Source organism: Anabrus simplex, chromosome X (genome assembly GCF_040414725.1).
Source record: "Anabrus simplex isolate iqAnaSimp1 chromosome X, ASM4041472v1, whole genome shotgun sequence".
NCBI lineage: Eukaryota > Metazoa > Arthropoda > Insecta > Orthoptera > Tettigoniidae > Anabrus > Anabrus simplex.
The window spans coordinates 202,671,103-202,683,704 of record NC_090279.1 but is presented as its reverse complement, the minus strand read 5'-3'; the positions used below and the strand labels follow the sequence as shown (position 1 = coordinate 202,683,704).

Genomic DNA, 12,602 nt, shown 5'->3' with positions numbered 1-12,602 from the left:
TCGTAAGAGGTGACCAGGGGGCCCTTAGCTGAGACCTGGTATTGCTTCCACTTACTTGTGCCAGACTCCATACTTTAGTCTATCCTATCAGACCTCCCTTGGTCAACTCGTTCCTTTCCGACCCTGACACTATTAGAGCATTCGAGAGCTAGGGAGTCTCAATTTTCATGCCCTTTGTGGCCCTTGTCTTTCTTTGGCCGTTCAAAGTGTCTGATCCCTACCATTTTTTATCTAATTAATATTATATAAAGAATCATTGCCTAGTTGCACTTCCTCTTAAAACAATAATCACCACCACTATCTTGCCTTTAAAAATACCTGCGAACATAATATTTGCTCCAACACAAGATTGCCTACATCATCACTCTTCCATCCTCCCTCTAGCATTTATCTACATTTGAAATAGGATTAATGGAACTCTCCAAATGAAGCCAATCTAGGCACAAATATCGTAAAACTTTTAAATACACACAATACATTAAAATATATAATTGTTTAAAAAAACACCTATCAAAATACACATTTTTTAGGCAAACAAGTATTTACACCAAATTATATTAATAGCTAAACAGCCCCTTGAAGCTTAACATTTACAGGTGCAACCATAATGATACAAAAACTTTATTTAGAAAGATCTATGCCAAAAGAGCACCTGTGAAACGAATGTAACAAAAACTTTTCAGTCTGTCAAGCACACTGCAATTACAATATAAAGTAGAACACTATAAACATACCTGTAAAAATACACAATATTATACAAAGAATTACATGTTTCGTTTTGTCCTGTCATTCTTTATATAATAGTGTGTATTTTTACAGGTATGTTATAGTGTTCTAATTTATATTGTAATTGCAGTGTGTTTTGACAGACTGAAAAGTTTTTGTTACATTTAACTAAGTCGACACTGGAAAGTATGGTTTCGTTTTTAACAAACAAACAAAAAAACCTGTGATATCGTGATATGTTCTTTGAGCAAAATAACGATGACAGTTGGATGGTGGTAAGCTTAGGGTGGCAGTGTCAGCAGTAATGTTTTATCATGGTCTGTTTTTGTCATCGAAGAATACAGAAATGAGCTTGCTAAGCGCCTGCTCGTTGGTGGTTCCTGCCCGGTAAATACAGTAACCTTAATCTTATGTCATTGCGTGAGTGCAGAATGTCACAGTCAAGGAGATGTTGACAAATTATTCACATCCCACGTGGGAAAAGTAAAATTAACCTCGAAAATATTTACAGTAGGATTGACTCTTGTTAATGAACATCACAGAAGATGCTGGAAATGACCTCATTTGAAGAAATGAAAAACAGTGTCTGTAAGTCCACTTCACTCAGAAACCATTGACAGTTGTCCCGAATGAGTAAATTTATAATACCATATAGTGGGTCCATTATTGCACATTGTAAATTTTCCAGCTAACTCATTTCTGGTTGCCAGCGTTTTGCCCCCATGTGCTAAGTTGGGTTCATCAGTTGGTAAATAGCACACATACCAAGACGCATGGCTAGAGCATACCGCGGAGGCCATTGCGTAGGCTGCTTGGAGCCACCGGCAGTGCCAGTGCACTATGAGAGACTTCATTTTTAAAAATTGATGCCTGCCTGGTCATCAGGCGATATAGATGTTGATTCTCATAGGGAACCTGAAATATTTGTCCCGAATGAGTAAATTTATGAACTTTGCACACGGGGCGAAATGCTGGCAACCAGGAATGAGTTAGGTGGAAAACTGATAATGTCCAATAACGGACCAACTATATTGGGCACTATAATGCATGCACAACAGTAAATTTATAAGGACACAGAAGCAGGTCCTTACAAATGTTCGACACAACGATCGCTTAATTCTCACTTGCACAGATAAATGACATTTTGTCGCACTTCTTTCCAGACTTTCCTTCACTCAAGCAACATTTTCTGGTGTTCAAACTCCTTTCGGACAGTTAGGATTTTTATTCGATACAGAGCCCACTTCAGGCCATTTTGCCACGAAGTTTTGCATTGCAGACTTTGCTGGAGGTTTTGCCAAAGCACTTCCAGTTAAACTTTCGCGCAATCAGTTCCGCACAGGTCTTCCATGAATCGTGCTTCGCATGACACTCGACGATGAACATGCGCTTCTTTTATCATGAGCGCCCTGTTGTGTTGCATTCAACTGTTCACTAAACACGACTGCTCCTCTCAACTCACACACACACACGCAATTACACAGCGTAAGTACTCAAGAGACGTACACGCGCAGACATACGACAGCAACAGATTGGTCCATCGAAATTAAGGTTTCCAGCTTTTCCTGTTCAACAATAAGGGTCAGTTCAACATCTGTTTTATAAATACTTTCCGGACCAGTTTTATTCTGGCCACCCTGTAATAAAGCGAGATGAATTAAGAAGAACCAGGCAGCTTTCTGTTCCATAATAATAATAATAATAATAATAATAATAATAATAATAATAATAATGTTATCTGGTTTACGCCCCACTAACTACTTTTACGGATTTTGGAGATACCGAGGTGCCAGAATTTTGTAATGCAGGAGTTCTTTTACAGGCCAGTAAATCTACCGACACGAGGCTGACATATTTGATCACTTTCAAATACCACCGGACTGAGCCAGGATCGAACCTGAGCTTTCGGTTACAGAGAATGCACTTGATAGCGCTCCTATCAGGGAATCAAAATGATCGGCTCCTAATCAGATCATATGAGCAATATTTCTTTTACCTGTTTTTTAGATGTAAGCGAGGTGAGAATTATGACTCAAAATTAGAATTGTGAACGATCAGGTTGACTATCTTTCTGATTTTATTGGGAAAAGAAAATCCAATACAGTAGAGTCTCGTTAATCCGAACTAATTGGGACCGGAGTCTGTTTGGATTATGAAATTTTCAGATTAACCGAATATACATTTTCTAATAATAATGTTATTGTTTTTACGTCCCGTTAACTACTTTTACAGTTTCCGGACATGCCTAGGTGCCGGGATTTTCTCCCGCAGGTGTTCTTTTAGATGCCAGTAAATTAACTTACACGAGGCTGACGTATTTGAGCACCTCCAAGTACTACCGAACTGAGCCAGGATCGAACCTGCCAAGTTGAGGTCAGAAGGCCAGCGCCTCAACCGGCTGAGGAAAATAGTTTCTACAATACAGTACAGTACAACTAGCATCATGTTCAGATGCCGCAGCCGCCTTAGAACTTGCCATACGCTACGTCGAGCAACGCTCCGCTGCTACGCCCACTGATGTGATGTTTATAAGACGCTAGTTTAACACTGCATCTTCGAGCAGGTTCCAATCACTATGGCAAAATAAACTAACAGACTTTGTAAAGATAAACGACCAGTAATAGATGGTTTATGATGTGTAATTATGTTATTCTAGTAAAATATGACTAATAAATTGCAAGCAAATCTTCATTCTATAATATGTCCTTTCATTTCAATAAGGAGAATTTTTATAAAATTGAAGATTTCAGTTCGAATTAACCAGACGTTCGGATTAATGGGACTCTAGTGTATATGGTATTTCACGTTAAGGAGTACAAATAGTGCCTCAACAATTGCCAATCAAATTTCAGCACAGAGTCCACTCTGCTCTGGATGATATCAGACAGTTTTTTATTCTTAGGAAATTCTGTGACTCCTAGCAAATGTCCCTCTAGCGCCAATCGTAAGCCCAATGGCTTCCCATACTTCTTTCTGAGATCACTATACTCATACCAGTGTTCTCCGCAAAAATTTTCATCAGCCAGGTGGCAGGAACGAGTAGCCAGACGGGGAATAAAACTTCAATATGAAAAAAATGTCATGCATAACCCTCAGGGCATTAACAATAACATCAGACAGGTAAACACTAACTGTAAAATGGTACTATTTTAGTGTTATTATCACGAATAAGACATAACACGGCATTCTGAACTTCTAGTATTCTACTGCTCCTTCCATATGATGTAACAGCGGTCTTAGGCCTACCCCTCAACTGCTGTGGACATATGGACTGCCATACGGATTTGTGACTTCATGCGGAATAGAAGGCTCGCACGCGCAATTCCAAGCTAATCCAGACCCCGCTCAGGCACGACGCTACGTGGTCAAGCTAAACATTTTATCTCCAATGTAATGGATGCAATTATGCTGACGATAATGATTTATCATTTAAATTAACAGTTTTACAGTATTTACATGTTAATAGACTCAAATAATCTATGTATTAATTTTACGTAACTAGCGCAGATCTAGGTTATATTAGCCGGGCGATCTGTAATAACGGCAGGGCGGTGTACTCATTAAAATGGTCATAGGGAGAACACTGCATACCTTTTGCCCGGTGAATGACAACAATATCAGTTCATCCTGCGGGTTTGTATATGCGGAAAGACTACTGGAAGGGTTGTGCTTCATGCAAATTCATTCAAAACCCTTTTAAAAAATCTAATTTTAGAATATTTTGATTCCTGTGCAATTAGAAACAGTGTAATATATTTCATACAGTGAGAAAGCATGTTCCTACCATTCTTGCATTCTGTGATTTGAAGTACAAAGATATGTTATATGTTATTCCTAGCCATCTCATTTTCAGAAACATTTGTTCCAAATAATTAGAATATTCTTCTGTTCAGTCATTCACTCATGTATAGCCAGCGAGTTGGCCGTGCGGTTGAGGTTGCACACCTGTGAGCTTACATCTGGGAGATAGTGGGTTCAAGTCCCACTGTCTGCAGCCCTGAAAGTGGTTTTCCGTGGTTTCCCATTTTCACATCAGGCAAATGCTGGGGCTGTACCTTAATTAAGGCCACGACAATTTCCTTCCCACTCCTAGGCCTTTCCTACCCCGTCGTCACCATAAGACTTAGCTGTGTCAGTGAGACGTTAAAAAAAATTTGTAGTCATTTACTCTCCAGTTTCCGCCTTTCTTACCCTCCCCATACTTCTTGAACTAAGAGAACTTCTGAAAGTAGATGTATCCGACATTCTGTAATGGAGACAAACCTGACTTTGCATGGTGACTTTTCCCTCCATAAATTGCTTTCTTGCATTCCAAACACAAACATAATATGACATTTACTCTCAACCACTCTGCTCAATTCACAGAATTATTTGTTCTTAACTCTAGAAAAGAAGTTATGTACGCAATGAAGAGGAGAAATTATGTTATCAGTTCACTTTGCCACCCTTCCGCATCTCAAAATTTTTGCATGAACTAAGCAGTACCACTACAATTTTCTTAACGTTGCACAGACACTGATAGGTCTTACGGCAACAATGGGCAAGGAGTGGGAAGAAAGCAGCCCTGGTCTTAATTTAAGGTACAGCTCCATCATTTGCCTGGTGTGAAAAGAGAAAACCACGGAAAACAATCTTCAGGGCTGCCAACAGTGGAGTTCAAACCCGCTATCTCCCAGATGCAAGCTCACTGTATCGTATGTGCAATATCCTTCCAATTACCATTCTTAAACATCTGAAAAAATTTTGGTAAATCTACTATAATAAAAGATCTCATTTTCAACCATTTTATGATTAACGACTGTGGTAGAATTCAAACCTTTATTCTAACTTTATGGTGTGCTAAGCAAGTAAAGAGATTCTTTCCATCTAAAGTTTAAGGCGGTTTAGAGTTGGGGGTTGAAAATGAGCGACTTTCAAGACATTCTTGTAGTTACAGGAAGTTTAAACATTCCTGCCCCACAGTCTAGGGGCAATGAGCCTGATTCTTACCCAGAAGCCCTGGGTTCGATTCCCAGCGAGGTCAGAGATTCTGAGGGCTGGTTTAAGGTCCACTCAGCCTACACAAGAACAACTGACGAGCTATCTGACAGTGAGGTAGTGGCCTCAGTCTAGAGAGCCATGAATTATGGCCGCTAGGATTCGACACACCAACTATGTGTCACCTTGTGATCTGCAGGTCTTTGGACTTAGAAGTTGCTTGGTAGACCAAGGCTCATCAGGGCTGGAATGCCCTGAGGTTTGGTTTGGAAAAGCAACAAATGCCTTGCCCTACCTGCCTTGAGGTCTGGGCTTTATCTAAACCCTTCTAATTACTTACAAATAGAAATGAAGCAGAATTGAAGCCGTGTTAAAAATCTGTCCTGTGCACTTCTGCATAGATAACAAATGGGAATTATCACATAAATGATGAAAAATAGAATTCTCCAAAATACTACAGTGTTCCTTAACATACAGACCATAAATATAAAATATCTTGGGAATATATTTCCCAAACTAGAATTCCGAAATAAGTGTATAAGAGGTACCCAATACAATTAAATCATTAAAAACTTATAAGAGGAATGATTTGTTCATAACATAACCTGCAACTTAATGAAATCTATTTGTGGTCCCATTTGTTACCAAATATCTTAGAGGAATGAAAATATAGGCACTATTTCAGCATGGCTGTATATGTTACATTATACAGATTAAACTTACTACAAAACCAAAATATTTATAGAAATGATAAAGAGTGTAAATATGCAAAGCTTCTTTGCTGCAAGTATCCTACATGAGTTATACCAGGTTAAAGTAAGAGAAACAGTACTTAAATATGTGCATTAATAATTCAGAGCAACAAGTTGTTGAACAAAACTGGAAAACTCACAAATATGCAATGACGATGCCACACAGCAATCCAATAAAACTGTGATTGGCTAAGCAAGCAATCAATGCATTCATAATATCTAGGTTACAATATTAAAGTATAAGGGAAATCAAAATATCGAAAACATCGTTGAATACAGTATGTAACTAATGTTTTAAGGAAAGTAAGGGATAAAAGTCGATAAATATAACATCAGCAGTGAGGCATAAGTTGCCATTCATTCTATTGTTTTACTTAACATGGGCCTGGGTTCATGTCCAGGACTTGGCAGCCATTATTATGCTGGTGCAAGTAACATAACTGTAAACTACGAACAAGCACGTACTGCGAAAAACGTACAAATAGTACACATGCTTGGGGATTTGTTTATTAAATTAAGGCTAAACTGAAACAAACTACTTACCAACCAGCAAAACGTAAACATTAGTAATAACCTCCCTCAACCCTGCACTTTTGACCTTTGCCCCATACAACAAAAACACCAGCGCCCTCTTCAGTCAAGCGATTCACCCGCCCTCTTGTGATACATCTACAATTCTATCATTGAATACAAAATATTAAAGATGACCATCGTATAATCATGTTTTGTTGTGATTTGAAAACGAGTGTCCCGTTTGAGGCTTTGCTTATGTTAATACTTTTACACTGCAGTATAGAAACGGTTTTATTGCATTTTCCTGTTCTCTGCTAAACAATATTGATAGGAGGAGGAGAAAGATAAAATTATACATTTAGGTACTACAGGTCCTTATTTAAAAATTGGAGGTAAGATGATAACAAGCCGAAAATACTTCATTTCGCTTTAAATTTAAGAGAGAAATAATAAATTAATATAATTTGGTGATTGCCTGGAGTATTGTACGAACGGAGAGTCATGTGCATGGCGACATCTTTTGGCAATAGTTATGAAATAATATAAAAGTCGAGGAGTTTTCTGATATTTCCTAAAATATTCAATCAATGATCTTGATGACGTCTGCGGACTGGGCATTTAATTTTCTCGCTGATGATCACCTGACGATGTAAGAAATGTATCTCGTGTAAATTAAATTTAACCTCTTCAAATTATTTTTATTCCATTTCCGTGATATGTAATACATTGTTGAAATTAAATGTACCAGATATCCGGACTTTAACAGGCACACGTATGTGTTGATTATTTATTTTGCTGTAACATGGTTAAAAACATCATGTATTTTTTCTTGAATATTTCAGGTTTGCATTCATTACCTGTTTGAGGATTGCATTGGGTGAAGGGAAACACGAAAGTAGATCGTAGAAAGTAGTCACAGTCGGATTACTAACATATGTTTTGTTGTACAAATTATAGTTTGAGGTTGCATGGTAATTTGTGAAGGAAATTATCTGGGAGCTGCAAGAGCAAAGCGTGGACTAGCTTCGTTAAAAAGAGGAGTTCTCCGTTGATTGTCAGTATGGGTGCAAAGAAGAACAGTACTTCCGGAAATAAATCCAAAAATGCTGTGCAAAGTACGTCTTTTCGCATGGTTCCAGGAAATACACCTTCCGCCCATAGTGTTGCTTATGGTGATAAATTAGATTCACCACCTGACTTTCTCCAATTCACCAAAGATCAACTTAAAGCAGAATTGAAGAGACGGGGTCTTAAGACTTCTGGCAATAAGACAGAGCTGGTAGGCTTTTGGGTCTCTCCTTTATACTTTTCGTGTTATGTTTTTCTGCTTTAGTTTGTGTGAGTACTGCGTGTAATTTTTGGACTTTGCTGAATGTTGTTTTTATCTTAGTCTGGGCTTTCTTAATTGACAATAATATTTTATTTCTCCAGTGTGCTTTGTTGTTATATATGTTTTGCTTAGTAGGTTAGAAAGAATCTGCTTGTTAACTGCATGTGTTGGACTTGTTAAAGAGTTGTGTTGAAATATGTGCATGAAATGAACTTGTTTCCTTGTTGAAACATTTCGATTATTTAAACATCAATTTGTCTTAACGTATCTCTAGGTTCTTGAAAAAATGATTGCTCTACAGTTCACACTGTACAGCATCTTAACTTTTTAATTTTCTTTTAACTTCTTCAAGCATCCTTGTTCTTGGAGACCTGTCAATGAAAAAACCACAACAGAATATTCTGTAACCTATAGGATTTTTGATTTTCGTGTGTTCTTTTTTAAGGTATTTTGAATACATTTGCTAAAATATGTTTATGCTGCTTTTTTCTTGTAGGTCTACCAGTAATAATCTAAAACGTTAGTTGACTTCAAGAAAGGTTTACAGTTATCAGTGTCATTTTTCACTTGCTTATGCTTTGGTAATTTTATATTTGAGTTAGCTGAAGATGCAAAAGTTATTCTGTGTTATTACCGCTAATATTGTGCAAAATCACAGAAAATATTCTAAAACTATGAAAAAGTTACAGGCTGTTGTAAAGTTAAAATGAACAATCCATCCCTAAATCTTTTTCACCGAATGAGTTGGCTGTACAGTTCGGGTGCTTGCTGGTATAGCATTTAGTTTGCATTCAGGAGATAGGTTCGAACCCCAGTATTGGCAGCCCTCGATATGGTTTCCCGTGGTTTCTGATTTTTACACCAGTGTAATGCTGGGTTTGTAGGATTTACATTAATAACTACGATCGCTTTCTTCTGAGCCGTGGCCCTTTCTCATTGTTGCCACAAAACTGAAACACTTTGAGGCCTGCGGTAAATAGATAAATGAAAAAATGAGAAGCTTTTTCTTTTTCAGTTACTAGATATTGACCAGCTCAAAGGCCCAGGTTGTTATGTAATGTTTGGGAAGCACATGATGCAACTAGTGACTAACCTGGAAAGTTCATGCTTGTTCAGTATCTGAAAAGCTGCTAGTTTACTTCACTTCTTCTTCTTCTTCTTCCTCTTCTCTTGCCGGACTGAGTGGCTCAGAATGTTGAGGCACTGGCCTTCGTACTCCAACTTGGCAGGTTCGATCCTGACTCAGTCCAGTAGTATTCGAAGGTGCTCAAATACGCTAGCCTCGTGTCAATAGATTTACTGGCACGTAAAAGAAATCCTGCAGGACAAAATTCCGGCACCTCAGCATCTCCGAAAACCATAAAAGTAGTTAGGGGGCCTAAAGCAAATAACAGCATTATTATTATTATTATTATTATTATTACCATCATGGTGTAATTAGTGTTAGTGTTGCCACATTGTGATTACCAGATGTTCAGTCCTGTCAATCACCACTGATCTGCATTTGTTGACAGTTACCCTGTCAGTTGTTTACCTAGTCATTTCCTAAGTGATTTCAGTCAAGTTGGAAATTTATCAGACATCTCCTTGGTAAATTATTCCAATCCCTCTTCCTATAAAGCAATATTCAATTTGTCCTGTAAAATTCCAACTTTATCTTCACACTTTCCTACTCTCAAGAACTCCATTCAAGATTGTCTACTAATGACCTTCCATGCCATCTCCCCCATCTCTCTACCGACAGCTTGGAATATACCGCTTCGTCAAGCAGCTCGTCTCCTTACCCCACCGAGTCTTTCCAGTCCAAAGCTTGTACCATTTTCTTAACGCTACTCTTTTGTCGGAAATGGTCCAGAACAAATCAAGCTGCTTTCCTTCATAGTTCTGGTGTGGGTCCCATGCACTGGAATCCAACTCTAATTGGGTCCTTATCACTGACTTATACACCCTCTCCTTTACATACTTACTACAACTCTTAAATACTCTCTTAACCACATGAAGAGTTCTGCAACATTTATTTACAATCCTTTTTATGTAAAGATCTTTCCTTATACAGGGACCTTGGAGATTGTAATTCGCTTGGTCGCCAGTGTTGCGAGCTTGTCTCCCGCCAAGAAGTCTAGACGTTGCCCAGTTCATAGCTGGTGCTGCAAATGTTCGCCATTCACTGCTATACATTGCTGGCACCTCCTTATGAAATTATTTGCTTTGAGAAGTTGCTCAACACTGAATGACTTGATGTTAGCTTTCTATAGTCTTTAATTAAGCTCATTTATAATTTTTCTGTAAGAGCATGTCTCCTTTTACATCTTTTACAATCATTTACTGAACCTGTCTGTCTGAAATTTTTAGCTGGATATTTATTGTATTGACGCTAGGCACAGGTCTGCTTGAATTTCTTGTGTAATTTCATCATGTTTTCGCACAGGACTTCCTGTACTTTATGAAGGTATTATACACGCTTGTGCTCACATAATGAAAATGGCATTGGAACAATACACTGAGCACTAAACACGTGAAGAATTGTCCAAACTGATCCTTACACTAATAAAGTTCTCAGCAGACTGCATAGGACGGGAACTTGTGGTGCCGAGAAACGCATTACAGCAAAGTGCTTGACAGGAGGCAAACTCGCAGCACTGGCGATCGGGTGAGTGACCCTCTGTGCATAGATAAAACTATGCCACTGTATTAACACCTAGGTACGTACAGCGTTCCCCATGAGGTATTATCACCCCATGAACACAGATGACTTCTCTTGGTGAAACTTAGAGCCTGATTTTTTCACACTGTTTACCATCATACCGTTCCCTGCTGTCCAACTCACTACATTGTCTAGGTGTTCTTGCATTGGCTCACGATTTTGTAACTGAATAATTATTTCATGAAATTTTACACAAACATTTTCAGAGGGAGCTGTCACATGACCAACAATATATTATTTCTGAAATTATTTGCATAACAGCTTAAAATGAGGTGTCTGTTTCTTTTTCGTTCAATCGCCAGTTGAATTGAAATGTGGTATGGGCATAGCTCAGATATTCAGTTCAAACACAGGCTTATTCTAATGTCGGTAATTAGTCATTTAAAAATGGCGCCCATCAATCTGTATATATTTCTCTGTGGTCGCTACACCTATTGATCAGGAAGATGATGAAAATGACAGTCAAAGAACGATCACTTACAATTGTGAGATTTCTCAGTCTGTTGAAACTAATACGGTTAGAAAATACCGCGAAAAAAGAGAACAACGGGGTGAGTTGACCATGGCCCCAGGGGCTGTGAACTTCGGAGCGTGGATTGGCGACCACGGGGCCCTTAGCTGAGTCCTGGCATTGCTTCCACTTCTGCCAAGCTCCTCACTTTCATCTATCCTATCCGACCTCTCTTGGTCAACTCTTGTTCTTTTCCGACCCCGACACTATTAGGTTTGCGAGGGCTAGGGAGACTTTCATTTTCACGCCCTTAGTGGCCCTTGTCTTACTTTGGTCGATATCTTCATTTTTCGAAGTGTCGGATCCCTTCCTTTTTTCCTATGTGATTAGTGTTATATAGAGGATGGTTGCCTAGTTGTACTTCCCCTTAAAACCTTAATCACCACCAGCACCTGATTTGGCCATGCGGTTAGGGGCACGCAGTTGTGAGCTTGCATTCGGGAGATAGTGGGTTCGAATCCCACTGTCGGCACCCCTGGGGCCTGTTCCACAAAAGTATGGTCTTGTACATTACAAGTAAATTCTCTAGTAACTTGTACAAATACCAGAGTTTCTGTTCCACAAAAGAATTTTCTACAGTTGTACTTTACTACTCCATACTTACAAATTACTAGTGAATTTTTATAGGCGTGTTCCACAAAAGTACTAGTACTTGTAACTTACTAGCGAATTGAGAAGAATTCTCTACCAGTGAATGGACAGTAATATATAAATGTACTAGTGCTATTTAAATACGCTTATTTTGGATACATTTTGATAAATATGTGGTCTAGCAGTAGTGATAGTGATGGTGATGAAAATGAAAAACTATCGTCTGTACAGGGAAAGAATAAACTTCCAGTTTAACACTGTATTTGAATACAATGAACGTTTTCGGTTAAGCACAATACAAGTGGAAGAACTTTTGATAGATATTGGCCATAGCTTAAAATATCCTACGAACAGAAATAAATCTCTCTCTGCTAAACAACATTTACTAACAACATTACATTGGCCAGGAAATGGTGGTCAGTACCATGGTACTGCAGATATGCTTGGAATGGCAAAATCTTCGGTCTGTGGTAGCTGCAATAAATGATATAAAATTTC

General features: G+C 38.5%; 1 protein-coding gene across 5 annotated transcripts in view; it reads left to right on the top strand.

The window, feature by feature from the left end:
* The first annotated feature begins 7,559 nt into the window (after positions 1 to 7,559).
* Tango5 (Transport and Golgi organization 5) overlaps positions 7,560 to 12,602 on the top strand; it is a 62,791-nt gene continuing 57,748 nt past the window's right edge. The window contains exons 1-2 of one of the 5 annotated variants that reach the window (XM_067158764.2): positions 7,601 to 7,617; positions 7,926 to 8,247. In XM_067158764.2, the coding sequence (XP_067014865.2) occupies positions 8,029 to 8,247 (219 nt within the window). In that variant the 5' untranslated portion in view covers positions 7,601 to 7,617; positions 7,926 to 8,028. Of the gene's footprint in view, positions 7,741 to 7,785; positions 8,248 to 12,602 lie in introns of those variants that run through there. The other 4 variants (XM_067158763.2, XM_067158767.2, XM_067158766.2 and 1 more) reach the window with 4 other exon arrangements.